The sequence below is a fragment of the Rhamphochromis sp. 'chilingali' genome (genome assembly GCF_963969265.1).
Source record: "Rhamphochromis sp. 'chilingali' genome assembly, chromosome: 17".
Classification (NCBI taxonomy): Eukaryota; Metazoa; Chordata; class Actinopteri; order Cichliformes; family Cichlidae; genus Rhamphochromis; species Rhamphochromis sp. 'chilingali'.
This window is the reverse complement of record NC_137944.1, coordinates 19,370,770-19,398,567: the sequence shown is the minus strand read 5'-3', so window position 1 is coordinate 19,398,567 and position 27,798 is coordinate 19,370,770. Positions and strand designations below refer to the sequence as shown.

The window sequence follows — 27,798 nt, the reverse complement described above, 5'->3', positions numbered from 1 at the left end:
TTCTGCATCAGTGGTCTAAAAACACTAGAAAGAGACTTTTGTAAGCTTTAAAGCAAGCAGCTGTTGAGCATTCAGCCAGCTGTTATAAACAAAGAGCTGGCTTAAAACTACACAAGGATGTAAAGGAACTTGTTCTGTATGTTGTTGGGCTTGTAGTTTACACACTGGGCCCTAGTGTCTGTTGATAGAGTAATAGTCACAGGATGGTTGTTGTTGTCTATATCACCCGAAGCAAACAGTGCTAATTCTATTAACACTGCTTAATGAGTACACTTATCAGGAAGCTTATTAAAATATCTCTGTTCACTCCACACAGTGGTGTGTCAATCATGTTACGTACTTCATTGGTGTAATTAAACAACCAGAAAATTAAACACTCTGACTCAAGTGGTTTGATACAGGTTGATTCTCTCTCTAAATAAATAGCTGCTGCAGCTCATCACATCATCACAACAATTATAAGAATGCAGGATTTGCACTCGGCATTACATCACACAACGATCACCTTGGAAAATTTACATTTAAATCAATATGTTAAACAGTTTCAATGTTTTGGTGTCCAAACTCACATAAACTGCAAGTGGACAAAAGAAAAAACAAGCTCTGGGGAGGCCACAGCGATCAGTAAGTCTGGCCTCCTCACCTAACCAGTTATAGAGCCTTTTGAAGGGTTGTGCATCCACTCACAGAGCTAAAGTTAAACTTACTAACAACTGAATTTCAGTTTTTTCAGAAAAGTTTTTTGCAGACTGAGCACAGAGGCATCAAAACTGAAGTTTAATTGATTTTTATAAACATTTTTAAAAGGACAACTTCAGAAACAAAACCAGATTTCTTAAAATCAGAATATAGTTACTAACTAAATTTATTATATACACACAACCAATCACATGACAGCAACTTTATAGGCATGTTGATAAAAAACATGAAAGCATATATCAGTCCTGCCTTGTATCAGCAGTTCAAGCAGAAGGTAGTGGTTTAATGTTGTTAGGGATATTTTCTTGGTACATTTCAGCCTCCTAAGCACCAGCTGAGCATCATTTAACCACCACAGCCTACCTGATTATTGTTGCTGACCATGTTCATCCCTTTATACCCAAAGTGTATGCATCTTCTGATCTGCAGCAACAGCAAGGTGTAATTAGTTAAGAGGTCATTAGTGCCTAAGTCCTCATCGTATACTTTTACATGGCCTCAACAAGATAAGCCAATGATAGGGGTGACTTAACAAAAAGAAAAGAAATTATTTGGCCATTTGAAAAGCAAGAAGAAATTATCTGGCTTTGTCACCACTTGCTCCTACAGTCATCACCATCTAAACGTCTGTCTACTTCCTTAATATTTTAAAGTGATAATAATTATTTCACAAACACATTTTTACACCAGATCTCTTCCTGACTCAGTATTAAAGATGATTTGTGGCTATAGCTGGAATTGAACCAACCAACAACCTTTCAGTGTGTATGTGTAGATTTGATGTGATATTTGTAATGAGAATAGAGACCTAAAATGTCCCTTTATTCCTAAGCAGAGCTCAGCAGAACTCAATTAATGATATTTAATTTTATTATATAGATTGTATCAGATATGTATTCAAGAAAATATCAACAACAAAAAAAGAAAAATGCATACTGTTGACATACAGTGGAGTCCAGTTTCCTATTATCTTTACCAGACTCCGTGTTAATGTGTGCCTCCACCTGTGAAATGAACACAGGAGGAGGCAGATGACAAAGTTGTAAGCAAGTCAATTGGAAGTCTCTGGTTGAATCCTATATTGATTAAAGAACGAGTAACCAGATTGTAAGGTCTCCCTGACAGGCTGTTAAACCTGCTCAGGTCCATGTCGAACACTGACATTATTCAATACAGCGGATTTAAACAGGCACACACAGCATGCTGCATGTATGGATGACAGATTATTGATATGGAATTAACTGTATTTACAGTATTTCAAGGCTGTTTTATTTATTTATAAAGGTAACAAATTTTCAGAGCAATGGTAATGTACCTTCAGTGTCAGAGCAACCAGGCTTCAAGCAAAACAGGAGAGAGGCTAATGGTGCGTTACTTAGTTGTCTGACTTCTGGCTCCTCTCTCCGTTTTCTCCTGTTTGGATCATTGATTGCAGCACTCTCCTCTTGCAAACAGCAGCCACGGCTTGCATGAAATGCGGTTTAAACGAATGAAATCCCCTGGTATCAATGACTAGAGCAAGAAATAAGATGTGTTTTTTGTGTCGTCTGAAGATAGTTGTAGTGCTGATACAGTGCCTAATATTCTCTTCACTTCGTCACCTCTCCTTTGTTCCACTTCTTTTCTCTTTTGGGCTCTCTCTTTCAGGAACAAAAATACTCAGACCACCCAGAAAAGCATCCATGCATGAACATTTATTAGAAACGGCCAACATTTCTGAAACTCCCCATTTGGCCAATTTGTCTCTCACTCATGCCTCTGGAGGCCAAAACACCAAAATTATTCTGTTACTCATCGCATATTTTACTCAGTTCTATCTGTCATCACATTGATTCATCAAAGCGAAGACTGTGTCAAAGAGATCTTTGCAGGAAAAATGTACCTCTGTCCCTGGAGACGTCTGTTTTTAATTTAAATACCTGTCATTTTCTTCTTTTACAGCAACTTGGACACGGATGAACTCTGTGGTAAGTTGAGTCTTTTAAATGCAGACAGAAAAGTAAAGATAGGAAAGTAAGATGTTAGACATGGTCACATGCTCCCAGACCAAACCCCTAAGGCAGTGCGAGTGAGGTGTCACACCAGTGCTTCTTCAACAAAACACCTACAGCCCTGTCCCAGTTGTCTGACTCACAAAATGTTTTTTGGTTTGGTTTTTCTGCTTCGAAGAGTACTTCTCCCAGCACCTCGGTGAATACGAGAACGTTCTTGCTGCCTTAGAAGACCTGAACATGTCCATCCTGAAGGCGATGGACAAAACAAAGAAGGTAAGATGCTATAAATGAATGTAATCAGGGGGAACATACACAGGAACACTAGATGTGAATAGTAATGATGTTTCCTGTGTGAATATTCACATATCTTTTGGGCATTGATGTTTTTGAAATTCTCTTGAAAGTGTGTTTTTCTTTTTCACAATGATTTCTGCATTTCAGATTTTATGCAAATTCCAGTTCTTATTAAAACAAAATAAGTTAAGGCATTAGACTGTTTTTTGGGTTCTTTCTATCAGGGAGGTCGTCTTGATGAAGCTACTGACATAACAGATATTTTAAATGCACATTTATTATTATAAACGTAGCATAAAAAAGTAAGAAAATTTGTGTTTGTCAACTGTTTCTTTGGTGTAACAATCTTGCCAAATATGCATGTGGGTGTGTGTGTGTGTGTGTGTGTATCTGTATAGTCATCAGCAATTTTATTACACGTGTCCAACTCAATATCTAATCAGCCAATCACATGGGTGGCGTCACGGCTGACGAGGCAGGTCGTGTGGAGGTAAAGTGAGGACCCCAGTGCAGTCAGAGGTTGGTATGAGGAGTGAGTTTATTTAAATGGAGACGGTGAGGACAGGAACTAAGAAATAATTAAACAGGGAAAACCTAAACGCACAGCGCTGAATCTAAAACTCACAGGATAACATGCAGATGAACACAGGGAGACATCACAGACGAACCAGCAACCAGCAGGAGAAAACACAGGGCTTGTATATTCACAGGGACAATCAGGAAACAGGAGACAGGAGGGAAACACAGCTGGGAGAAATCAGAACCGACAAGACAAGGAAGCAACATGAGACACAGACCTTCAAAGTAAAACAGGAAGTATACAGAAATAGCCTGGAGGGAGAAAGAACATGGAGGAGTACATGACGGGTGAGGAAACACAGAACACAAGGAGTGGGAACAAAGCACAACACTCACATCACTATATCCACTTAGGCTACGTTCACACTGCAGGTCTTAATGCTCAATTCCATTTTTTGATCGATTTTTAAAAAAAAAATTTTGTCTGCTTGTTCACACTACAAATAAAATGTGACCGCAAACATGCTCTAGTGTGAACCCTCAAAGCGGCCCGCATGCACAAAAGAAGACATCACACACAACGCGCTCTGTTTAGACCCAGACCAAACAGTATTGTTTGACTGATGGCCGTTAATATGAAGACTTGTTTTGGACTTTACGTTTCCAAATTTTGCTTTAAGTTATGAAGTTATTTTGTTTTTTACATATGGCCTAATAATTATCCTTATTGCTGTTTTAGAGGAGCGGTGCTTCAAAGGATAGTTGCGGATTTCTGTCAGAATCTGCAGATTATACAGTACAAATAAAATGTTCATGTTCCTCCAACGTTGTCTTCCCAATAGTTTCACTGGATGGCCAGGAAGCGTTTGCGATGTCTTCTCCAGCGCTGATAATTGGCGTCTGTCTTGTGTCAGTGACGTAAAAGACGGATTTAATGCGACATGACCATTCAAACAGCAGTCGCTTTCTAAAACATCAGATATGTATCAGATTCAGTACCACATAAGAAAGTGACCCAGATCAGATTTGAAAATATCGGATTTGTGCCGTTCACACCGTCATACCATGATCGGATATGGGTCGCATAGGATCAAAAAAGTCGGATTGGATGCACCTGCAGTGTGAACGTAGCCTTAGACACACAGAGGGAGACGCATGGGTCCGCTACACAGAGGGAAAATTTCTAAATAAGGTATACAAGGGACATTACCCTATAGAATAACTAAAGACTGACACTGAGGACTTAATACATAATTCAAAATGACAAAAACACAGGAAACTCAAAACACTGAGTCGAAAAAACCAAGGACCCTGACAAGTGGCTGTAGCCCAGGAATTAGAGCAGGTGGTCTACTGATTGGCAGATTAGATTGGAGGGTTAGTGGTTCAATCACAGTCTGCATGCCAAGTATCCTTGAGCAAGATACTAACCCGATGCATCCATTAGAATATCAATGTGTGTGAACGTTAGCTTGGAAACACTGAAAATCATAGAAGAAAGTGTGTGAATGGGTGAGTGTGGCACTGAGTGCTCTGGGAGAGGAGGAAAGCACTATATGAGAATCAGTCAGTCCAACTCTGTGCGCTTAGGCATGCAGACATGGTGGCAACAACAAAAATTAGATATAATAAATTAGAACTATTTATACCTGCATGTTAAAATAGAGCTTTATCTTGGCAAATGGCTGTAAGCTGCATTCACAGTACTGGCAAAGGCCACTAATTTTTAATTTTATTTCACAATAAAATAAATGTATCTAATGATAATTTCCTTTATACATTTTTTTTTTTGCTAGATATCAGACATCACAATAATATGTGTGTGTCTGTGAAGGTTCTCAGTCATCCAGGTCATCGTAATAAAAGGATCCATATTCCTTTGACAATAATATGTGTGTGTTTTTTTCACAGTGAGTGAGTTAAGACTCAGTGGATGTGACATTTGAGATAAGTTGTGTCAATTGGAGTAACACAGGAAACTTTTGATTAAATTTAGAAGATGTACAGACAATAGGAAGGCATGTTTGATTTTCCCAGAATGTGTCCAAAGCTACATGCTGAAAATCAGCATGCTCCTGGGAGGACGCCCAGCTGGCGTTCTCAGATCTCCCATTAGTCACATTTCCATTACAGAGCCAAAAAGGACAAGCCACGGCTCATGCATACTACTAATGAACCCCCCAGAACAAAACATGTTATAATTCTTTTTGGACTTGCAGCCAGCACAGATGACAAATTGAATGGATTGTGGCTGCGTTACCAAACAAATATGGCTTTTGATCTTTATGTATTACGTCCTCTTGATCTTACTGTCTGAAGCAGAATGCCCTTTGCATTATCAGAGACGAGAGGAAGGAAGATGAGAGTGGCATGAGACATAAAGTCAAAAAGACAGGAATGATCAGACACGAAGAAAAATGGCAGGGTGAAAGGAGAAATGACAAAGAGAAATGGGAAAAGGATGTGAGCAGAAGGAAGAGAGGTGGCTTATTAGATCTGGAGGGAGAGCTTCTATTTCTTTGTCGCACTCTCTCGTCTTCTTTGTAGTATCTCAGCTGGTGCACACAACACATGCTGTGAAGCTCAAATCGCCCCTCAGATCTTCAGTGAAGCAGACACATCTCATCGTGGCCATTGTGTGGGAGTCAAACCATTAATTTGTCAGTTGTATTTTTTTTTTTTACTAGCACAGAACGAGGTAACAAATGATGACATCCAACTTATACATGTAAAAGTTGTAGTGTCAAAGATAAATGATGGCCAATCTCAGATAAGGCATTGGTTTATAGCGTGTGTTGGGGAAAAAACAGCAGTAAAGGTAGATTTTATAGAAAAAATTGGATCAAAACAGATTTATTAAGAAAATGTGAGGTGCAAAAAAGTAGTAGAAGCTCATAAGACAAAAAGGCGTTGTGGAAAAAAGGTTAGACATGAAGTAGCATAGCTGTGAAGTACACCTGCTTGAAATTTCACCATTTCTGCAGAGAAAAATACACATAGCTCTGCAACCCCTTTTGCAATCATTCAAGGGTCTCAACACGTTTAAGCTGAGGTGTGAAAATCAAATCGCACCTCAAATCATTTTTCTGTTCTCCAAGAGGATAACTGAGAGCCGGAAATGAGACATCGGCGGGGCGGTGGCGGAGGGGAGAACCAGGCAGTGTGTATGCTAAGGATTTATCATTTTCTACTGATGCTATTCACCTTGCAAATCTCTCAGAAAATCTCTAGTGCTCCCCCTAGAAAACACTCACACTGGATATTTGAGCCTAAATGAAGACAAATTATTCTGCACAAATTGGACAGAATGTGCAATAACTTCCAAATGAAATTCCAACACTGGACTGTGAAAGACACACAGGTTTTCACCACGATGAAGTCTTTCTGCTTGCGCTTTTTATAAGATTTCTTTGACCTTAGAAATGAGTCACAGAAAAAAAAAAATCCCCGTGTTTCTCTGATTGTCTCTGGGTATTGGCTGAGCAAGAAGGAGAACAGATGCTCCTTTAGTCACAGGAATAAAGCTCAATCGTCTCTGTTGGGCTGAGTATGTATTTCAGTGGGTAGTCTCTGGCTGGGGATGTACGTGAGGGGGCTGCAAGGTGTTTTTTTTTTTATATATATTTTAATTTTGCACTGGAATACAATAAGTGTGTGCACACAAGCTAATTTATTTGTGTCCATGCCTCATGTCTTTATGTACATGTGCGGGGGTGCTGGAAGAAGCATTGAAGCCAAATCTATGTGATCATAGTCAGTCCGTCTTTTATTTTATACAAATACTGATGCCAAACCTGTAATCTAAAGTTTTAATTAATAAAAAATAATATGCAGTGCTGCTGCCTGGTAAAATGTAGCCGCGTTGTTTGCTGTTTGGTAAGTTTAAAATTAGTGGAAATTTACACACTCCCCAGAAACAGATTAAAACATGCAAACTGAGTTTTACTTAGCATAGTTGTTGTGCTCAATCAGCTTGCTTTTGATGTTATTTAATTATAATTGTTAATCAGGATTTTTATAATTACCAAGGGTAAAACAACTGATGCTGAAGCTGAGGTATGATTGCAGGGCTGGGATTGCATTTATTCAGTGCGGACTTAAATGCTATGATTTTAGCAGCAGTTCTGGGTCAGAGAATGAGGTAGAAAATTATAGAAAACCACACGGTTTTGCCTTCAACAAAGCTCTCCTTTGACCTTTTGTACAACTGAAAATAAAAGATCAAAGAAGAGGCCAAAAAAAGAAACATGAAGCTGTTTAAAATGGTTCTTCATTGTTGAGATGGACACACACACGCTAACACACACTTGCACAAAGGTGGAGATCACAGGAGACTGACCTTCACCAGTTTTGTCGTGACTCACTCTGGCTGAGCGAGCGCGCAGGCATGTGTGCAGGTGTGTACATGTGTGCGTGTTTGCCAGGGGATCAAACAATATCTGTGCATGAGAGATAATGAGACTTTAAAAAAAAGTAATACTGCAAACACTGCAGAGATTTTGTGTTATCTGTACTCCTAATCTAGTCTGCTTACATATGGTTTTGTGTATGTATGTTGTTAAAAGGACTGATGGGGAAGAGTCTTAATGATCTGAATGCTAGAGGAGCTGCTAAGAGTTTATCTCTCTCCCAGTAGGCACCCACTCAACAAACTGTAATTAGTGAGTGTGTCTGCGCACACATGTACACAACATATAAACAAATCCAGCTTTTAAAATTCAGCCATTTTCATCGTACTACTGAAAAACACAGCAGTTACCCAAATAAAGAAACACTATCTTTTGTTTTGCTTCGATGCATGCATTACGCACTCTCTAATCCAAGTTGCATTAGCGTTTGCCTTCAAATGCCTCATTGTAAGTGGAGTGTACGAATGCTCATGGTCCTCAGAACTGTAGGAGCAGGTCTGCCATGCAAACAGCAAACTGCTGTGCTGACCATCCCTCACTCTCCTTTGATTAGATTCAAAACAGCACTTAGCCCTGCTGTGCTGTTCCACACATAACAAATGACATCTCTCCAAAACCTCATTGAGTCTAATTTTCCAACCTGCCATGAAAAAATATCCAACTCTGACTCACAAAATGACAAGAAGCTGATTGTTGCCAACACAACAGAAATGTAAACATGTTATTTCTCATAAATAACTGCAGGCAAACACCTGTTACACCAATCCGAAGAAAGGATGCATCATTAAGAGGTGGTGATTGATGCTGTTTGTTTACAGCTATAAAGCCTCAAAAATAACACATTTAATTCTTTAAAGTCATACTTCTCAATACTGCATGTGTATGTTAATAGTATCACGACTATGCACATGGTATCACATGACTGAGAACACTGTTTTATCATCATTTAGACCCTTTCACTCTCTCTCTGATAAATAAATACCCTACGGAGCGAAGACTAATGAATGTGTTCAGGCTGTTAGCAGCCTGACATGTTTTGGGGGAGTCAGTAGAGATCAAAACAAACCAAAGGGGCAGCAAATAGTGACCATGTGGATAAATAGAGCTTCGGAATATGTAAATTGGAAAATGTTTGCTAACCTCTTACCCATAACACATTTAAAAGTAGAGTTCAAAGTATTTAAAGGTGTACTTACAGACTTCCAGCTTTAACTTACAGGGTTTCACATATATTTTGTTTTATATGTTTAAAAATTGCAGCCACTTTTATACACAGCCCCCATTTTCAGAGGCCAAAAAGGAAATGTACAGTTGGGAAACAGATCAGAGCTGAGTCCTTGGTGTTTTATTGCAAATAAGCAGAGAAAAGCTCTGGAGTTGGTTTGTCTTGGACAGAGAAGACAAGTGGTTTGAAAGAGGAGTGAAAGAAGCCATCTGTGTCCACTGTGAATGACCATCTTTGAACAGAGGGCTGGTTTACGACACCAACTGTCTGCCGTCTATAATCCAGTTTTGAGATCCCCTCCCAGACACCTTAACGCCCACTCACATCCTGGGCCATTTGACCTCAGTAAATCACATGACAGGTTAGGGTTTCACAATGGGTTTACCTGAAACCTTGGCTGATTGTGACCCACACCCTGATTGTGACTTTTGCATGTGTGATTAGACACTCCCATTGGGCTTAAAATCTGGGACTGTCCACCAATTGCTCTTAGAACTGAAGAAGCTTCTTGGATGAGAGGTGAAACATCTGCAAGAAATTTCCAGATGCATTTCTTTCCAAGCGCTCTAGGCTACGATGACCTGGATGACTGAGAACCTTCACAAACAGACAGAATCGTTGTGAAGAAAAACAACTGCACAACATCTAACCAAGTAAAAAACAATCTCAAAGAGGTAAATGTAACATTGTCAGGGTCAATCAACTGATACCTTCATAATAGAGGAAACTACAGCAGGTTAACAAAACGGTACAAACCGCTGTTTACACCAAAGAACAGCATGGCTAGATTAGACTTCACCTGAATAAAAGTGTCTTCACAGTTCTGTAAAAATTATTTGGACCAATTAAACCAAGATGAACTTGTACCAAAATAATGGGAAGAGAAATTATGCAGAAGGAGAGAAACGGCTTATGATATGAAGCATATCACATCATCTGTCAAACATGATGTCTGATCTACATGATATTATAGTATTTGGATGTATTGCTGCCAGTGGAACTGGGTCCCTGGTGTTCATTGATGATGTGACTGCTTGCAGAAGCACGATGAAGTGTACAGCGCTAATCTCTCTGCTCAGATTTAACCAAATATGGACAGTACACAGTCTGTGTAATATGTGATGACTGGATGAATAAATAAATATCAATCAAACATCAATAATGACCCAAAGTGTGGTGCAAAAGCAATCCAACAGTTTTTCAAGGGATATTCTTCAATGACCAAGATAGTCACCTGATATCAACCCAACAGAGAAGCTTTCAGTGACTGAAGACAAAACTGAAAGAGAGACCCACACATCTAAACTAAAGGTGGCTGCATTAAAGGGCCAGCAGAGCAGCCATTGACTGCAAACAATTTTCATCCAAGGATTAAAATCTTTATATTTAGAACACAAATATATTAGTTTCTCCAGTTATTTTTGAACCTCTGAAAATGAAGTCCGGTTATAAAACTGGTAATTCTTTTTTGCAAAACCTCTTGAATTAAAGCGCACAATCAGAATGTCAGTGTACAGAGGCAAAACAACAACAAAAGAGTTTTTGTCCAACAAATGATGGATCTAACTGTATATCAGTGTTGACACACACATACCAGCAGTTCAGTTCCTATTAAATCACCTCCTGTCATTTTCTGTGCCGTCACCTCCTGTTTAGATTTTTGCTTCTTTGTGAACACGGATCCTGGATCCAAAGAGCCAAAAAAAGATTTATTCAAATAAAAATGACTGATCTCAGATAGAAGCAAATATATGAACTACCCACATTTGCAGCTTTCTCAACTGAGTCAAGTTGGGTTTATCTTACAGTATATCATCCACCTGCATTTACAGTTACCACATCAAAGCAGTTGCCCATACCACAAGTATGTCAACAACATTAATAAAATATTAGCTGAAAGCTTTTGTTCATGGACATAATTCTCCATTTAAATCATGACATAAACAAAGAATGAGTTGTAACGTTGTTAAATGTTAAGTGGAAGAATTCACTTTTCACTTTGTAGAAACATTCTGTCGTTAAACTCGACTCGGGTTAAGCTCTCCATCCTACATTTAACTCGACGTCGACTGACACATTGCTGACATCAGTCTAGTGTGGTGGATCAAACACAGCTAACAGGGATTCTTTTATTAAATAAGTTAATAAGAAGACCAAAGGTTTGACATCTGCTTCTTTCTTCTCCTCTCTTTCCAGCAGCACTGTTGTGTAATCTTTTCTAAATGAATGATCTCGTGGGCATCTTTTAATTAGCAGAGGAGGTCTGGGCGTCGAGTGACTCCCGGCTGGCATGTGAAACGTGTCACAGCTCTCCTCGTTCGGCCCTCCTTCACCATGCCTCCTACTCTAACTTGTCCTCCTCTAATCGCCTTGATTGACAGGATTATCAGGAGTCCACCCACTTGGAGCAGTTTGTGACCCGCTTCTTGCTGAAGGAGACTACCAATCAGCTTCATTCACTTCAAAGCTCACTCGAGTGTGCCATGGAAACCACAGCTGAGCAGACTCGCCAGGAGAAGTAAGAACAAACCTCCCCTGGTCATTCACACACGCACACACACAATTAGTCTTTCAAACTTGGGCAGAATATATTGTACAATAGCACCAATAATTACAGCTCTCACTTTTTTTTAAACCACACACACCAGTTTGCCTCCCACATTTTAGACTTGATGCCAGCATAGGTTCTTCTTAAGTGTTTGTGAAACACACCTGCTTTCTGTTGCAATCCAGCAGTTATTTGTCCTAATTTATCTGATTAACTAGTTCTCCATGAAGGAATATCTGAGAGAACTGAAGCACAGTGCTGGTTTGAGCTAAAACATCTATTGTAGTTCTCTTTTGCATTTTAGAATCTTTCAGCTCTTTCTCTTTCTTTTTGCACAGACAAGGTGCCAAATGTTGCGTTAACAAATGGTGCCAGATCAGTCAGTGCAGTGTAAAATACAATACAATATATATAAAAATATTTATAAATATTTCAGTTCGGTTCAGTTCAATTCAATTCTATTTTATTTATATAGTGACAAATCACAACAACACCTCAAGGTGGTTAATATTTTAAGGTAAAGATCCTACAATAGTACAGAGAAACCCCAAAAATCAAACAAACCCCTTTGAGCGAGCACTTGGTAACAGTGGAAAAGAAAAACTCCCTCTTAACAGGAAGAAACCGCCAGCGGTAAGGGCAGGAATGCAGAACAAAAAGCAAGTTGTGAAATATAACCAAAGATTAATAATGACTAATGATTAAATGTAGAATGGCATAAAAAAAACACTGAGTGAAATCTAATTTGATATGATTTAATATACCGAACATATATCAAATGTTTAAGTTCAGATATTTTACTGATTCATGAAGAATATTTGCTCATTTTGAATTTCATGCTAACAACACATCTAAGAAAACTGAGACAAGAGCAACAAAAGGCTGGAAAAGTAAAGCCTTGCTCCCTGTGCACAGGGAACAAGGCCAGGGATGAATATTTGATGCCTGCGATCTTCAGGTCTTTGGGTAGTATTGTATTAAAGAAATTGTATTAAAGGATCATTCTGTTCCCACTGCATGGGAACAGAATGATCCGTTTCTGAGGAAAAGTTAAAATTCTTCTTGAAAAATGTTGGACACTACATCCCTTGGACTAAAGTAGAGAGGCACTATCCAGCATCAACGCTCAGCTCAAAAGCCTGCATCTCTGATAGTCTCAAGGTACATTACAGTGCCTGTGAAATTGGAAGCTTACACATCTGGATTTGGCTTTAAAGCAACATATGCAGCATATAACATCCAGATGATTTTTCAGGGAGGGCCTTGCATATTTCAGCAGGAAGATTCTAAACTGCATACTGCATTTATTGCAATAGCATGGCTTTGAAGTACAAGAGTGATGAACTGGCCTGCCTGCAGTCCAGACCTCTCACCAACTGAAACATTTGGAACATCATAAAACAAAACATATGTTAAGCAGCTAGACTCTTCTATCAGGCAAGAATGGGACAACCTCTCCCAAATATCCAGCAGCTGCTCTCCTCAGTTCCCTGTTTACAGGCTGCTGAAGAAAGTAGGAGGGATGCTACATAGTGGTAAACATGGCCCTGAAAAAACATTTTTGAGACATATTCCTGCCTTTAATTTAAAAGTGAGCTAGTATTTTTCTTAAACTGGTAGACTTTCTGAGTTTAAACATTTGATATGTTTTCTGTTGTGAATGAAATATGGGTTTATGTGGTTTGGGAATCACTGCTTTTATTAACAGTCTATACAGCATTGTTTTTCAGAATCAGGGTTGTTGGATTTCTGCTGCTGTGTTGTCACAACTGTTGTGCAATGTGCAAAAATGGCAGTTTGTTTTTACTACTGCAAGCCATGTTTATGAATACTAGAATGTTAAAAATATGACCTTAATGTGGTCATGATCTTATTATAATTTTTCTAAATGCACTGACTGCTAATGAATACTCGCCTCTGAGCGTGAAAAGTGAAGGAGTGATGATTCAACCCGAGGCTCATGTTCTTAGTGGACTCTGTTTCCCGCATGTGCTCAAAGTATTTGATCAGTCTGGATCTGCGTTCAGGAATCAGACATGCCTCATTAGTGAGGATGACTCACCAGCGTGCAACATATTATATATGGTGTGAGTGTGGATGTAGATGGGTGTCCCCTGCAGGTCATGTCTGTGTTCATTATAATCCTGGTGTGTTTAAAGCACAGGTAATGATGCACCTGTCACCGATCTCAGGTCAACAATTGAGCAACAATTTGCTGCCATTTGCAACCAAACCTGCATTCAACAGATTCTGAAATTGAACTGTTACTAAATAATACATTTGTTTTGTTTTGTCTTTTTATTCCAGGCTGTCCTTGTTTTGTGTTTCTCTAATTGCTCTTCGGTCTCTGCGGAGGAAACATATTGCTGAAAACACTCCATTGCAAGCTCTTGCTATGTTTCTAATTAAGTGCTTATTGGATGCTGGATTTTGGTATTCCAAACACATTAATCGCAGTCCTTAAGTCCTTTTGGGTTTTTTTCTTGCCACCTTAATCTTTATGCAGCAAAGGTTGAAGCTCAGTGGAGAGCAGCTGGTATCTTTGACAAACATGTGACACTCCAGCACTGAGAGGCTTTTGGAGTGCAGTACAGGAACAATGTTAATTATTGTTATGCCTTCTGCTGGAAATCATACAGAATTTTCCTTGACATTTGTGATCAGATTCAGAAAGAATGACACAAGTGATTCCAAAATCAAAATTTTTATTTATGCTCATTTTTGACCCTCAGGGCAGAAAACATGGACACCCAGTACAGTAACTCAAAAGTGAGGCGAAGTAGGGTTTTAAAGTTCATACCATGGATGCAGCTACTAAGAATCTCTGATGCAAAAACCCCAACACAGGACCTGAGAAATGCATCTGTAGATCCATCCACTGTTCACTGAAGCCTCATCAGAAACGATCTCAGTGGAAGGGTGGCTGACTAGAATATGCTTAAGGAACAAAACAAGGAGAAAAGGCAGAGGTATGCCAAATTACACAGAAACTAAACAGAAAATCAGAAGCAACCAGTCTGATGGAGTGATGAATCTAAATTTGGAATTTTTCGTTCAAGTTCTCATCAGCTTGTACGGAGGAGGTCAGGCAAGAGGCACAGCAGTGCACGTCTACAGCCATCTGTAAAGCATGATGGAGGCTCTGTCATTGTTCAGGGTTGCATTTCAGCTGGTGGTGGTGGTGCACAGAAGTGCAACCAGATTTTAAACAAAAATCCTACAGCATCTGGAAAAGATCTGATTTGCAACAGGTTATTTTTCTGTATGGCAACGATCCCAAACAGACTACCAATGCAGCCAAAGGAAACCTTGATAGAAAAACAATGGAACTTTATCACTCATGGATTGTCCTCCACAGAGTCTGGAGCTCAACATTACTGAAGCAGTGTGGGATCATCTAAAGGCAGCAAGCATCCAAAGAAGAGCTTTGAATGTCCTTCAATAAGCCTGGATAACTATTCATAAGGACTACAAATTACCAGAAACCTCCCAAAGAGTTTATGCTGTGTTGGAAAATGAAGGTGGCCTAATACCCAATAGTGACTTTGAACTGATGAGAGGTTGAACATTTAAAAAAAAACAAAAAACTTCAAAGTCCAGTCACTTTTCTTTCCAAGCTCCAATTATTGACTTCCAAGCTCATTAGAACTGCACAGTCTCTGCTTTTGCCTTATATACTGCATTTCCACGTATGTTTGTACATGTTTCAAGAGCTCACTAAACCAGTTTTCTCATTTTTCATCTCAGAAATAAAAATAGGAAACAGTAGAGAAATGAGGGGTGGCTTCAGTCTACTACTTTAGCCACATTATGTCTCTTATGTTTTCCCACGTTACATCTGCAGCTATCGAAATCGCAACCAAAGATCCAAATCACCATCAAATCATTTTACTTCCAGTTATATTTTTGGGTTGATACAGTTTTGCTTTCCATAATATTTTGTTTCACACAATAATTATGTTGACATTTATTCTCATTGGCAGAAAATAATGCGCTGGGATAAACAACCTTTAAATTAAGGAGACCTTCACAGACTGTCTTCCCTCCAAATGCATCGTTCTTTCACTCTCACGTCATTTCAAAGTGTGACTGTCGCTCGCTCCCCAAGCAGCTTCTCCTCTTCCTGCAGCCGTCTCACTGGAGAAATTGCCTTGTGCGTTTGAATTGCTCCGTCCTTCCAAACATTCGGAGATGTGGTTCTCTCTGGTGGTTTAAAATAGGTTTTTGTATTCAGTTGTAGGTATATGTGAATAGGCTATGATGGTATTACTCAGAACTGAGCTTGGGCCATAACAATGGCTCAAGAGCTTTATGTTTCCTATTGGGTTAGCATTATCTTTTTCATCATTCTCTCTGGAAAAAGATGAGCATTGAGATCGCACTTTGCTCTCCAGCTTCGAAACCTCTTTTCCTTCCTCCTCACTTGGCATAAAAACTGTAGGAGGAACATGTGGATGGGGAAGCTGTTGTGCTTTGATCTGTTAGATATCTCTGAAAGTTTTAGCAGTTAAAGCAGCGATGTAGGTGAGATTGTGACTCACTGGCAGATCAAAAGGGATCTGCCCCTCCCAGTTTGTCCTCATCAAGTCTCAGTGGTATAGATGTATTAGACAACAGCTTGTGAATTAAAAACTGTGCTATGTCCCACCACTCTCTTCCCAACAAGAGCAGATCAAGCTGAAGAAAACCTGGTTGTTTCAAAAGTCATTACATTAAGACTGAAATGAGTGCACTCCTGAATACTGCACAGTTACAGTTGAAAAACAAAGTTTCGATCACACAGTCTTGAAAAACAAGTGTATCCCATGTAAAATGTTTTCTGTGTGAATCAAAGTAAACGTTTAAACATGTTTGAAAGAACAGATTCAGTCTTCTTTTGAATTAAAGAAGAATAAGGAAGAAAATAGCTTAATAGACTGGTGAAGAGGGCCAGATGTGTCCAGGCCAGCCCCGTAGACTCTATAAAGGAGGTAGGTGAGAGGAGGATGTTAGCCAAGCTCATACCCATTATAGGTAACACCTCTCACCCCTGCATGAGACTGGAGGCCCTGAGCAGCTCCTTCAGCAATAAGCTGTTACGGCCACTGTGTAGGATGGCGCTAAAATATACATGTATGTCTGTGTATACCACTCTCACTGTTTATTTTTCCTTTTTTATTTTTCTATTATTTCCTTAATTCACTTTTTCCTTCCTGCTGCTGTAGTAAGTGAAGGGTTTGTAAAGTTTACATCTAGAGTATAAGTTGGTCTTATACCTCAAATTGCTTCCATTTTAGCAGTAATAATGTTTTACTGTGTTTTGCTGTTCATCTGCCATCAGTCTCCAACATCAGCTTCCTGAAATTTTTGTTCATTCTCCCTTATAAAACTTCAGTTTCAAAGGCTTTGTTGGTTTTCTTGCTATTAAACACAACTGCAGATGAAGAAAAACACGTGATTACAGCATGCCATCATTTGTTTAACAAAAGTAAACCAGAATACAGAAGCAATAACGTACTGTAAGCAATCATTTCTTGTTTGGCTGGGTTTGTAGTTACTCTGATAATTGCATGCTCTGATTACACAGGACCTTTTTTTCCATGTGACTGTATCTGGTAATAGTCCTGGAACTGAAAAAGAAGTGAGCATGTAGGGTATTTAAAATGTAGAACGAGTTCAAAATAGAATTATGACATGCTATGTACACACACATGCACACAATCATGCATGTTCACACGCAGCCTGCTCACAGACACCCTGAGGTCCCTTCAAAGTATGGGAACCAACAACTTGACAGCAGTAAGATAAATCTTAGGTGAAGACACCCTGTAGGTGCACATACCTTGTCACTGCCATTAGTATCACTGTCAGACCAGCATTACATAGAAATTTAAAGCAAGTCAAGACAACTGTGGCTCCAGACACCTGATTCTCATCACAGATTGTAAGAAATAGAAGAAAAAAACAAATAATTTAACTGTAATTTTGTGATCACCACATACGACATGTGCTGAAAGAGCATGTGTACTTTACAGAGGGCTGTGATGCAGTGTGTCCTTCAGTGATTTGACATTTTTTAAGAAAAACATAAAGAAAGTAAAAATGTATGCTGAAATATGTGAGGCTTAGGATATTTACTGGCCTGTTTTGATTCAAGACAGGGTCCTGTGAAGCCAGAGGTGTTGTCCATCCAGTGGTCGGGTCGTCGCTCTAATCGGAGGCTTCAGAGAAACAACAGCCTCTCCCCCAACAACCCTCTCTTTAGCCTCGTCAGTTCAGGTGGGGTTTTTTTTTTAATGTTTTTTATGTTTAAATAACTCTCCATCACCATGTTGTGTTGCGTTATGTTTGACTGTGATTCATTCCTTGGGTTATCCTGCGTTGTTTCTGCCAGAAGCAAAAAAAAGCTGCTGGACCAGAGTCACACCGAGGGAGAGCAGAGCACAGGAGGGGAAGGAAGGTCATGTAGGTGTGAGAGAAACAGTGCAGTGAGACACACAGAGGGAGCTTGAGGTGGAGGAAGGCTGTGACCACATGTGTTTCTATGTTTAGTTTCAAAGCCACTTATCTGGTGCACAGGTGGAGGTTTGAGGTTGCACATATTTGGAGGTCAGTGGCAAGTCTCAATGCAGTACCTGCAGAGCGCACTGTAATTGGCTGTCCTGTTGTTGGCTCTGCAGCTAAAGCATACTAACATTAGCACCCCTGCTAATATCAGTTTAGCAGGGGTGCAGGGTCAAATTAGGGGTCAGCTATTGACTTTGATTACATCTACAAAGCTTTTTTTATGTTTACGTAGTCACTGTCAATTATAGTGAGAAAAAATGGCTTCTTAATGGCTGCTTATTTCTATAATCTGAGTTACTTCTTTTGTTCTATAATCTATTACTAACCAACTCCAGATACTACTACACAGTATGTGCTGTTTACCACAAGCTCTGACATTGTACAGGACTGTAGTTACTATACAATCAATCAACCTGCTTTAGTTTTCAGCTTGTTTAGCTGTTCCTGGAGTTGTTTTGCCATCACCTGCAATTTCTTCATTTTTTTAGTTTGCATCTAGATTTTACTTAACTGTCATAAAACCTGATTCAAATTAAATAAATATGAAATCTAGGTATGATTTTTATAATATTTCTGCTTAGAATCCTGATAAATATTCATTTATCTACGACAGTTACATGTTTCCAGTGGTTTTTATTTTCATTGTTATACGTTTTTAACCGTCGACCTGGATTATAGCGCCAGATGTGGTTGCTAGGAGATCTGCAAAAAAACGACAGAGCATCTAGGAACTTCAATTACAGTGGTCAAAGCTTTTCTCATTGATTGGCCTGGTTTCTTGTCGCATGACATGAAAGGGATCCTTAAAATGCCTCCTGGCACACCGCCACCCCTTACAACAGTGACTGTTGAGGCAGTCAATGGAAAGTGTTTAAAATACAGTCGATGTATGCAGCACCTTTCATCCCCACCTTTCTGACTGAAATCCATCCTTCTCTCTGCTTCTCTCTCCCCTCCAGGTGTTTATGATGAAGACAGCCAGTGGATAATCCAGGTCAACAGACTGCAGAAACTTATCGACCGCCTAGAACAAAAGGTTACTTGACCTTTCGCTCAGCCTTTCCAGTCTCCTCTCCTTCCTACCTTCTTCTTGTGGGTCTCTTTCTGACATTTCCTGTTTCGCATCTTTCTCCTGTCTCTGTTTCAACCATCTGAGCTTTGCATCATTTTCTGAAACTAACCTGAGATTATGGCAAGTGGATTTAAAACTGTGTCAACATATTCACTCGTCCAACAACACCCACCCACATGCAGACACATGCACATATGTACGTATAGAGGCAGCACCAGCTGCACACAAACCATCATGGCTGCTCTCTGCATGAAATGTGGTGTAAAAAGTAGATAAAATAAATTGACATGCAAACCCAGAAAAGCTGTGATCTGTTTACATTACAAGTGTAAGACTGTGAACAACTGCAAGCATGAATATGAATAATATAAATATCTGAAATTTAAACCCCAGTTGACTCTAAATGCTCATTTTTTTCAAAGCATTATTATGATTACAGTTTTTTACAGACGCTAGGACACATTTCTCAATACTTAGGTCACGTTTGCAAAACTCCTAACACAGTGAGCACAACAGAAGTCTATGTGGGCTAAACTGAGGATCAGTTATCATTGTTTTGGCACAAAATGCATTCAATGACTACATCTCTCAAATTTCATGAATTATCTTCTCACTCAGACACAACACCTGCCAAAAATCTTTGTACGTACAGGACATTTTGCATGTGCTTACATACTGTTTTCAAAACTGTTAAACTTATGGCCAAAACAATAACACAATGCAAAACTTGAAAAGACAGCAAAATTCAACAACAATATTTTATTGAAACATATTTTAAATCTAAAAATGCAGTTTAACCAGCCACAGCTTATTCTCATTGTAGATGAACATCTACACAGGTGTTACTCCTTCAATTTTTCAACTCCTTCAATTCTGGCAGCCAGAAGATTCTTTCCTAGGTGTATTGCCCTAGATGATGTCATGGTCCGCGGCCCGGCGTCCGGGGTGCTGCTGGGATGTCCACGCCCACGAGCGTGGCTGCTAACCCCACACCTGCATCCCATCCCAGGCGATCATCAGGTGGACTATTTAATCCTGCCCTACCTGCTGCTCCACGCCAGTCCGTAGTCGCCTCTCAGCGATCACAACTCGGCGTGTTTTTGTTTACGAGCCACCTGCCTGTCCACCTGTCCGCCTGAGATTTGGTTCACCATCAGCTTCGCCGTCTCGACCCCTTTTGGAGCTCCACCCCCCTCTGGTTCACTCGGCCCGGCTATCACCCCTCTCACAGCCCCGCTCTCGCCGTTCCCTGCGCGGTCCCTCGGTTTCTTCTGGTTCCATACGTTGTTTTTCAGGCTACCCTCACGGGACACCTTTAGTTGCAATAAATATTACTTTCTTTATTCGCTCCTACCCTAGTGTGTGTGTTCTGCTACTGGGTCCTGCCTGCGCTCGGAACTTCGGTTCATGACAGTACGGACTGGCCAGTATGGACCCAGCAGATCCACTCCGCTCCGCTATTAATAAACAGGGCGCTATTCTCGGTCGCCACGATCAGCAGCTCCAGTCTCTCCAAGACCGTTGTCAAGAGCTCAGTGACACTCAGAATAAATTACAAACTAGGCCGTCCGACCCCGTGCACCGCGGCGTGTCACCTCCGCCGCTGGAACCCTTCCACGGGGAGCTGGACCTGTGTGGGGGGTTCCTTTTCCAGTGCTCCTTGTTTTTCAGTCGCACGCCTCACGCGTTCCCCACGGATGCTGCTAAGATCTCCCACTTCGTGGGATTGTTACGGGGGCGTGCTCTAGCATGGGCTGAAGCCTACTTAAATTCTCACCCCATTCATGATTGCGATTACGATGAATTCCTGGAGGAGTTCCAGGCTACGTTTTCCCCTCCGGTATCGGAGGACGATGCCGCGCAGAAGTTGCTGGGGCTCCGTCAGGGGCGGCGCAGTATTGCGGAGTACCTAGTTGAATTCCGTACTCGAGCGGTCGCCGTGGGTTGGCCCGATTCGGCTCTTCGTGGGGTTTTTTTACGGTCATTAAATGACCAGATCAAGGACCAACTAGCTTTTCACGAGGAGACCAGATCCTTTGATGAATTGGCCTCCCTCTCCCGTAGGATTGACAGGCGCTTGCGGGAGAGGGATGCCGAGCGGCGGTCTAAGCCTATGGGCTCCGTATTGCGCCCATCCCTGCGTCTACATTAAACAACCAAGTGTTTGCATACATAACTCACCAAACCGCGCCTGTACGGTTAATCACATCAGGTAACCACCAAGAGCAGCTGTCCTTTTTCACTTTTCCTGCTCCTGACACCCCGCTTATCCTAGGCTACCCCTGGTTACAGAGACATAACCCACACATAGATTGGGCCGGAAAAAGTATCGCGAGCTGGAGTGTGTTTTGTCTGGCGAACTGCCTGAGGTCAGCCGTTCCCTCCGCCTCAACGGAACGGAGGCCCGCCCCGCCACCCGCGCCGGACCTCTCTTCCGTGCCCCCCGACTATCACGATCTCCAGCAGGTGTTCAGTAAAGATGAGGCGCTCTCACTCCCGCCTCACCGTCCATATGACTGTGCTATCGATCTGCTCCCGGGTGCATCGCTGCCCTCTAGCAGATTATACAACCTGTCTCGCCCCGAAAGAGAAACCATGGAGAATTACATCCAGGAGTCGCTAACTGCAGGACGTATTAGGCCGTCATCCTCTCCCGTGGCTGCGGGTTTTTTCTTCGTGGGAAAGAAAGACGGGACGCTCCGCCCGTGCATCGATTACAGGGGGCTGAATGACGTCACCGTCAAAAACAAATATCCCCTCCCACTCATTAGTTCTATTTTTAACTCACTCCAGGGAGCTACGGTCTTCACCAAACTAGATCTGCGGAACGCCTACCACCTGGTACGGATACGTGAAGGCGACGAGTGGAAGACCGCCTTCAATACCCCACTAGGGCATTTTGAATATCTGGTGATGCCGTTCGGGTTAACGAACGCCCCGGCGGTTTTTCAAGCCCTAGTCAACGACGTGTTACGGGATTTCCTGAACGTGTTTGTTTTTGTTTACCTGGATGATATTTTGATTTTCTCCAAGACGCTCGAGGACCATCGCATCCATGTGAGGAGCGTGCTACAACGGCTGCTCGAAAATAGACTGTACGTAAAAGCGGAAAAGTGTGAGTTCCACGCCTCATCCATTTCCTTCTTGGGCTACATCCTCGCTGGTGGGCAGGTGAAGACCGACCCGGTGAAGATCAAAGCAATATTGGAATGGCCGGTTCCGGAGACACGAAAGAAGCTTCAGAGCTTCTTGGGGTTTGCGAATTTTTATCGCCGTTTCATTCGAAACTACAGCCAGGTGGCCGCGCCTCTCACCCAACTCACCTCACCCAAGGTGTCTTTCACATGGTCCCCTGAGGCCCACGCAGCCTTCGCTAAATTGAAGCGATTATTCACGTCCACACCCATTCTGACCCATCCTGACTCTTCTAAACAGTTTGTTGTTGAGGTCGACGCGTCTGATGCGGGAGTCGGGGCGGTTCTTTCCCAGCGGTCTGGGCCCCTGAACAAACTCCGGCCGTGCGCCTTTTTCTCACGCCGACTCACCCCCGCGGAGAGGAATTACGACATCGGCGACAGGGAACTCCTAGCGGTAAAACTCGCATTGGAGGAATGGCGTCACTGGCTGGAGGGGACCGAACAGCCCTTCGTTATATGGACGGATCATAAAAATCTACTGTACCTTAGAACCGCCAAGAGGTTAAATCCCCGTCAAGCTCGCTGGTCCCTATTCTTCGCCCGCTTCAACTTCACACTCTCCTATCGTCCCGGGTCACGAAACATCAAACCCGATGCGCTCTCCCGTCTGTATTCCCCCGACAGCGAGGCGCCCCCCCCCCGCCACCATCCTGCCTGCCTCCTGCGTGGTGGGTGCTCTCACCTGGGAGATTGAGGAGACCATTCGCCAAGCGCTCCCGGGGGACCCTGACCCAGGGACTGGACCGCCAGGACGGCGCTTCGTTCCCGCCGCCGCCCGGGGAGCAGTCATCCACTGGATCCACACAGCACGATTCGCGTGCCACCCAGGCGTGAGCAGAACGGCGCGCCTCCTCAGCAGACACTTCTGGTGGAAATCGCTACTACGGGACGTGAGGGACTACGTGTCTGCCTGTGCCGTCTGCGCTCGTAAAAAATCATCCACGAAACATCCCATGGGCCAGCTCCACCCACTCACTACTCCCCACCGGCCCTGGTCTCACATCTCGCTCGACTTTGTTACCGGTCTCCCCACCTCTTCTGGAAAATGTGTCATCCTCACCGTTGTGGATCGGTTTTCTAAGGCCGCCCACTTCGTCCCGCTAGCCAAGCTGCCCTCGGCTGCTGAGACTGCCCAAGCGTTAGTCACGGAAGTCTTCAGGCTCCACGGAATTCCCCTGGACATTGTCTCCGATCGCGGTCCCCAGTTCACCTCACAAGTGTGGAGGACCTTCTGCTCCGTTCTCGGCGCCAAGGTCAGTTTGAGTTCCGGTTTCCACCCGCAATCCAATGGGCAAACTGAACGCCTTAATCAGGAGCTGGAGACTATGCTGAGGTGCGTAGCCAGTCAAAACCCCTCCTCCTGGGTTACTTACCTGCCCTGGGTGGAGTACGCCCACAATACTCACACCTCGTCCTCCACCGGCTTGTCTCCTTTCGAAGCGTCCCTCGGGTATCAGCCTCCGCTCTTCCCGGAAGAGGACCTGTCCCTCTCCGTCCCGTCGGCCCCTCATCACCTCCGGCGCTGCCAACGTGTGTGGCGCTGCGGCACGTCCCGCAAACTGGCTCCCCGTTTCATCGGGCCGTACGAAGTGGACCGAGTCATCAACCCGGTGGCGGTCAGGCTCCGGCTTCCGGCCTCTCGGCGTGTGCATCCCACGTTCCATGTATCTCAACTTAAGCCGGTCCGCCTCAGCCCCCTGTGCCCTCCTTCCGAGCCCCCTCCTCCCGCCCGGCTCGTCGGCGGCCATCCTATGCGGTCCGGCGGATCCTGGATGCGCGCCGGCGCGGGCGCGGCTGGCAATATCTTGTGGATTGGGAGGGGTACGGCCCCGAGGACCGCCTCTGGGTCCCGCGCCCCTTCATTCTGGACCCTCGTCTCATCTCTGCTTTCCGTGCTTCTCTCCGTAGGCGGGGTCCCGGCCGGTCGCCTGGGGGCGACCCTTGAGGGGGGGGTACTGTCATGGTCCGCGGCCCGGCGTCCGGGGTGCTGCTGGGATGTCCACGCCCACGAGCGTGGCTGCTAACCCCACACCTGCATCCCATCCCAGGCGATCATCAGGTGGACTATTTAATCCTGCCCTACCTGCTGCTCCACGCCAGTCCGTAGTCGCCTCTCAGCGATCACAACTCGGCGTGTTTTTGTTTACGAGCCACCTGCCTGTCCACCTGTCCGCCTGAGATTTGGTTCACCATCAGCTTCGCCGTCTCGACCCCTTTTGGAGCTCCACCCCCCTCTGGTTCACTCGGCCCGGCTATCACCCCTCTCACAGCCCCGCTCTCGCCGTTCCCTGCGCGGTCCCTCGGTTTCTTCTGGTTCCATACGTTGTTTTTCAGGCTACCCTCACAGGACACCTTTAGTTGCAATAAATATTACTTTCTTTATTCGCTCCTACCCTAGTGTGTGTGTTCTGCTACTGGGTCCTGCCTGCGCTCGGAACTTCGGTTCAGGACAGATGACATAAGATGTGATGTGGATGAGAACCTGTGGCCAAATGGAGAAGACCGAGTAGATTAGCATTACTATTGTATGTGTATCAGTGGATGGTGTGTATACAAATTCTTGTATTTTGGGATTACTTAGTGCAAAAAAATAAAAAAATACATAAACAAATATTAACGAATTCTGCATGATGTCTGATTCATTCCAGTAACATATATTGAAATTATAAACAGAGATGTGTCCTTGTTTTACACAAGAAAACACTGTGTAATGCTACATGTTGTTAGTGTTTTTTAGGTCATTGTTTTGTGGGTGACAAAGTGTGTTTGTCGGCTGTCAACCTTTGCTAGTGTTCTGGAAGAATGAGGTTATTTGAGACCTGAATGAAGTGTTTTGGTAGTTGTAGTGCATTTTGAATGTGAAATGAACTGCTTTGCCAAGCTGACGGTCAGTTAGGAGGATTGTGTGAAGAGTTTTGCAAAAGTGACCTAAGTATTGCGAAATGTGTCCTAGCGTCTGTAAAAAACTGTAATGCTTTTAGGAATCTAATAGAATATCCTTATTTCATTATTTAATGTCTCTCTTTGTATTTTTAATCATCCTTTTATACATTTTGAATTATTTTATGAAGATTTCAATTTTTTATTTTCATTTTTGGTTTATATATTTTAATTTTTAAAAATGTATCGATACAGTAATGTTGTTTTAATTGAATGCATTTATTAATTTATTTATTATGTAGTTATACTCATACATGGTAACCACAAGGACTCAGAAGATAAATCTTAGAGCTCATGAGATCATTACCAAAAAAAGAGCTCTACTAAAACAAAACAAAAACAAAAAAAACAACTGGTTTGTCTGGATATTTCTTTCTTTGTTCTGTTCTGCAACTTGTTTGTGTTGCCAACAGCTGGAAAAATCAGTCACTGCAGGTTTTATGGTGACTTGATTTTCTCTTTTTCAGCTGCTGGAGTATCTTTGAGTGGCTTAGTATAATTCAGAGTTTATATATAATATAATTCATTATTCATATTTCTCATCTTCTGTCTGCACCAACCCATTTTATCTTCTCCTTCTCAAGACAGCTTTCTTGTGATTGGGTTGGCTTCTATGCTCACACTAGACATGTAATTATATGGCCTTAGATGGTCATAGAAAGATATTTGCCTTCATAGACTCGTACAGAAACAAGGAGCAGAGAAGGCTTCCTGGAACTGAGCATTTAGAGCTGTTTGCAGTTTATGGCTCATGGTAGTAACAGCTCATATATGTGACAATAAATCTGTAAAAGCATACCAATGGGCCGTGTAATACTTGTAAATAAAGACTGTGAATGACGGGTTATACACTGAGATAAATGAAAATGAGTCACTGGTAAAGGACTCATCACTTCCTTTTGTTCCACAGGAGATCCGTCTGGAGCCCGTTGAAGAAGAGGTCTTGGAGAGCAAATCGGTTTGTTTTTCCTTACTTATCTACTGTTCACCTGTTTTTCCACAGTGACCACTTCACTGCTCTCACATGGAGGCCAGTCAGTGTTGTCATAGCAACAGCAGAGTTTAAAGTTGCTCTGTCTGTCTTTATCCTCCATCTGTTTGTTTAGGGCTCAATATTCAGTTAGAGTAGGGAGCAGACATTAAGGTGCGAGGACGTGTGAGCTAGGGAGTCGACAGTGCCTCTGTGTTCTTGTACTGTTTCTGCAAAAACCCATAGCTTAGAATACTGGCCATGTGAATAATACAGGACCAGCAGCAGGAAAAAATATGAACAATACATCATCACTTATTTTTATGCTGGAGCCAAACTCTGATGTTTTGCCTGCATCAAAAAGCGCAGTCTAGATGTGGAAAAGTGTATCCTCTTTCTCTTAACCAGGTCTAAAAATCTCTAAAAACAGAAGTTTTGGCATTTTGCTGTATGCAGGTGTGATGACACAATGTCAAGGAGCAAAGACATCAGCAATGATCGTAGAGAAGCAACTGTTGCTTCCCATCAATCTGGAAAAAGACATTTCCAAACTATTTATTTTACAGTAAGAAAGAAGAGAAAATCATTCAAAGACAGCTCTTCCTGGGAGTGGAAGTCCCAACAAATTCAGCCCAAGGTCCAAACCACTGAATCCTCAGAGAAACTACCAAAACCCAAGTGCTACGGCTCAGACCTGCAAGCCTCAGTTAGCATGTTATATGTAAAAGTTCATGACAGTACGATTAGAAAAAGACTGAACAAGGATTCGGATATTTTCCTGGAGAAAGGTTCTTCTCTCTAAAAAGAACATGGCAGTACAGATTAGATTTGCAGAGTTTCTCCTGAACAAACCACAAACCTCCTGTAACAATGGCCTTTGGACTGGCGAGACCAAACTTTGGATAAAACCAAACACACCATATTAGCACAACACCTCATCCTGTCAAGCATGGTGGTAGAGAGGTGATAACTTTGATGACAGCCACAGGACCTGGGCACCTTGCAGTCACTGAATCAACCATGAACTCCTCTGTATACCAAAGTATCCTAGAGACAAATATGAGCAGCAGCAAATTGACAACAGAAAGACTGAAAAAGGAAAGAATCAAGGTGTTGCAATGATCCAGTCAAAGTCCAGACCTCAACCTGGTTAAAATCCTGTGGTGGAACTTGAGGAGAGCCATGCATAAACAAATGGGTAGAAACCTCAATAAACTGAACCAGCATCGTTAAGAAGTGAGGCTTGGATTAGCTTTTGCTAAATAAATAATGTCATGCTGCAATATGTCTTAATGTCACGTGCTGTTGTTCACCTGACGTTATATTACATAATTTTAGAACCATTTTGTATTATGTCTTGATTCGTTAAAGCTTTGAGCTGGTTG

The 27,798-nt window shown here is 42.3% G+C and overlaps 1 protein-coding gene across 2 annotated transcripts in view; it reads left to right on the top strand.

Moving 5' to 3' along the window:
* necab1 (N-terminal EF-hand calcium binding protein 1) overlaps window positions 1-27,798 on the top strand; it is a 43,892-nt gene that overhangs the window by 8,236 nt on the left and 7,858 nt on the right. For both annotated transcript variants that reach the window (XM_080862408.1, XM_080862407.1), the window contains exons 4-9: window positions 2,641-2,666; window positions 2,869-2,966; window positions 11,522-11,658; window positions 17,825-17,946; window positions 19,194-19,270; window positions 26,354-26,401. In XM_080862408.1, coding sequence (XP_080718534.1) covers window positions 2,641-2,666; window positions 2,869-2,966; window positions 11,522-11,658; window positions 17,825-17,946; window positions 19,194-19,270; window positions 26,354-26,401 — 508 coding nt within the window. The remainder of the gene's footprint in view (window positions 1-2,640; window positions 2,667-2,868; window positions 2,967-11,521; window positions 11,659-17,824; window positions 17,947-19,193; window positions 19,271-26,353; window positions 26,402-27,798) is intronic.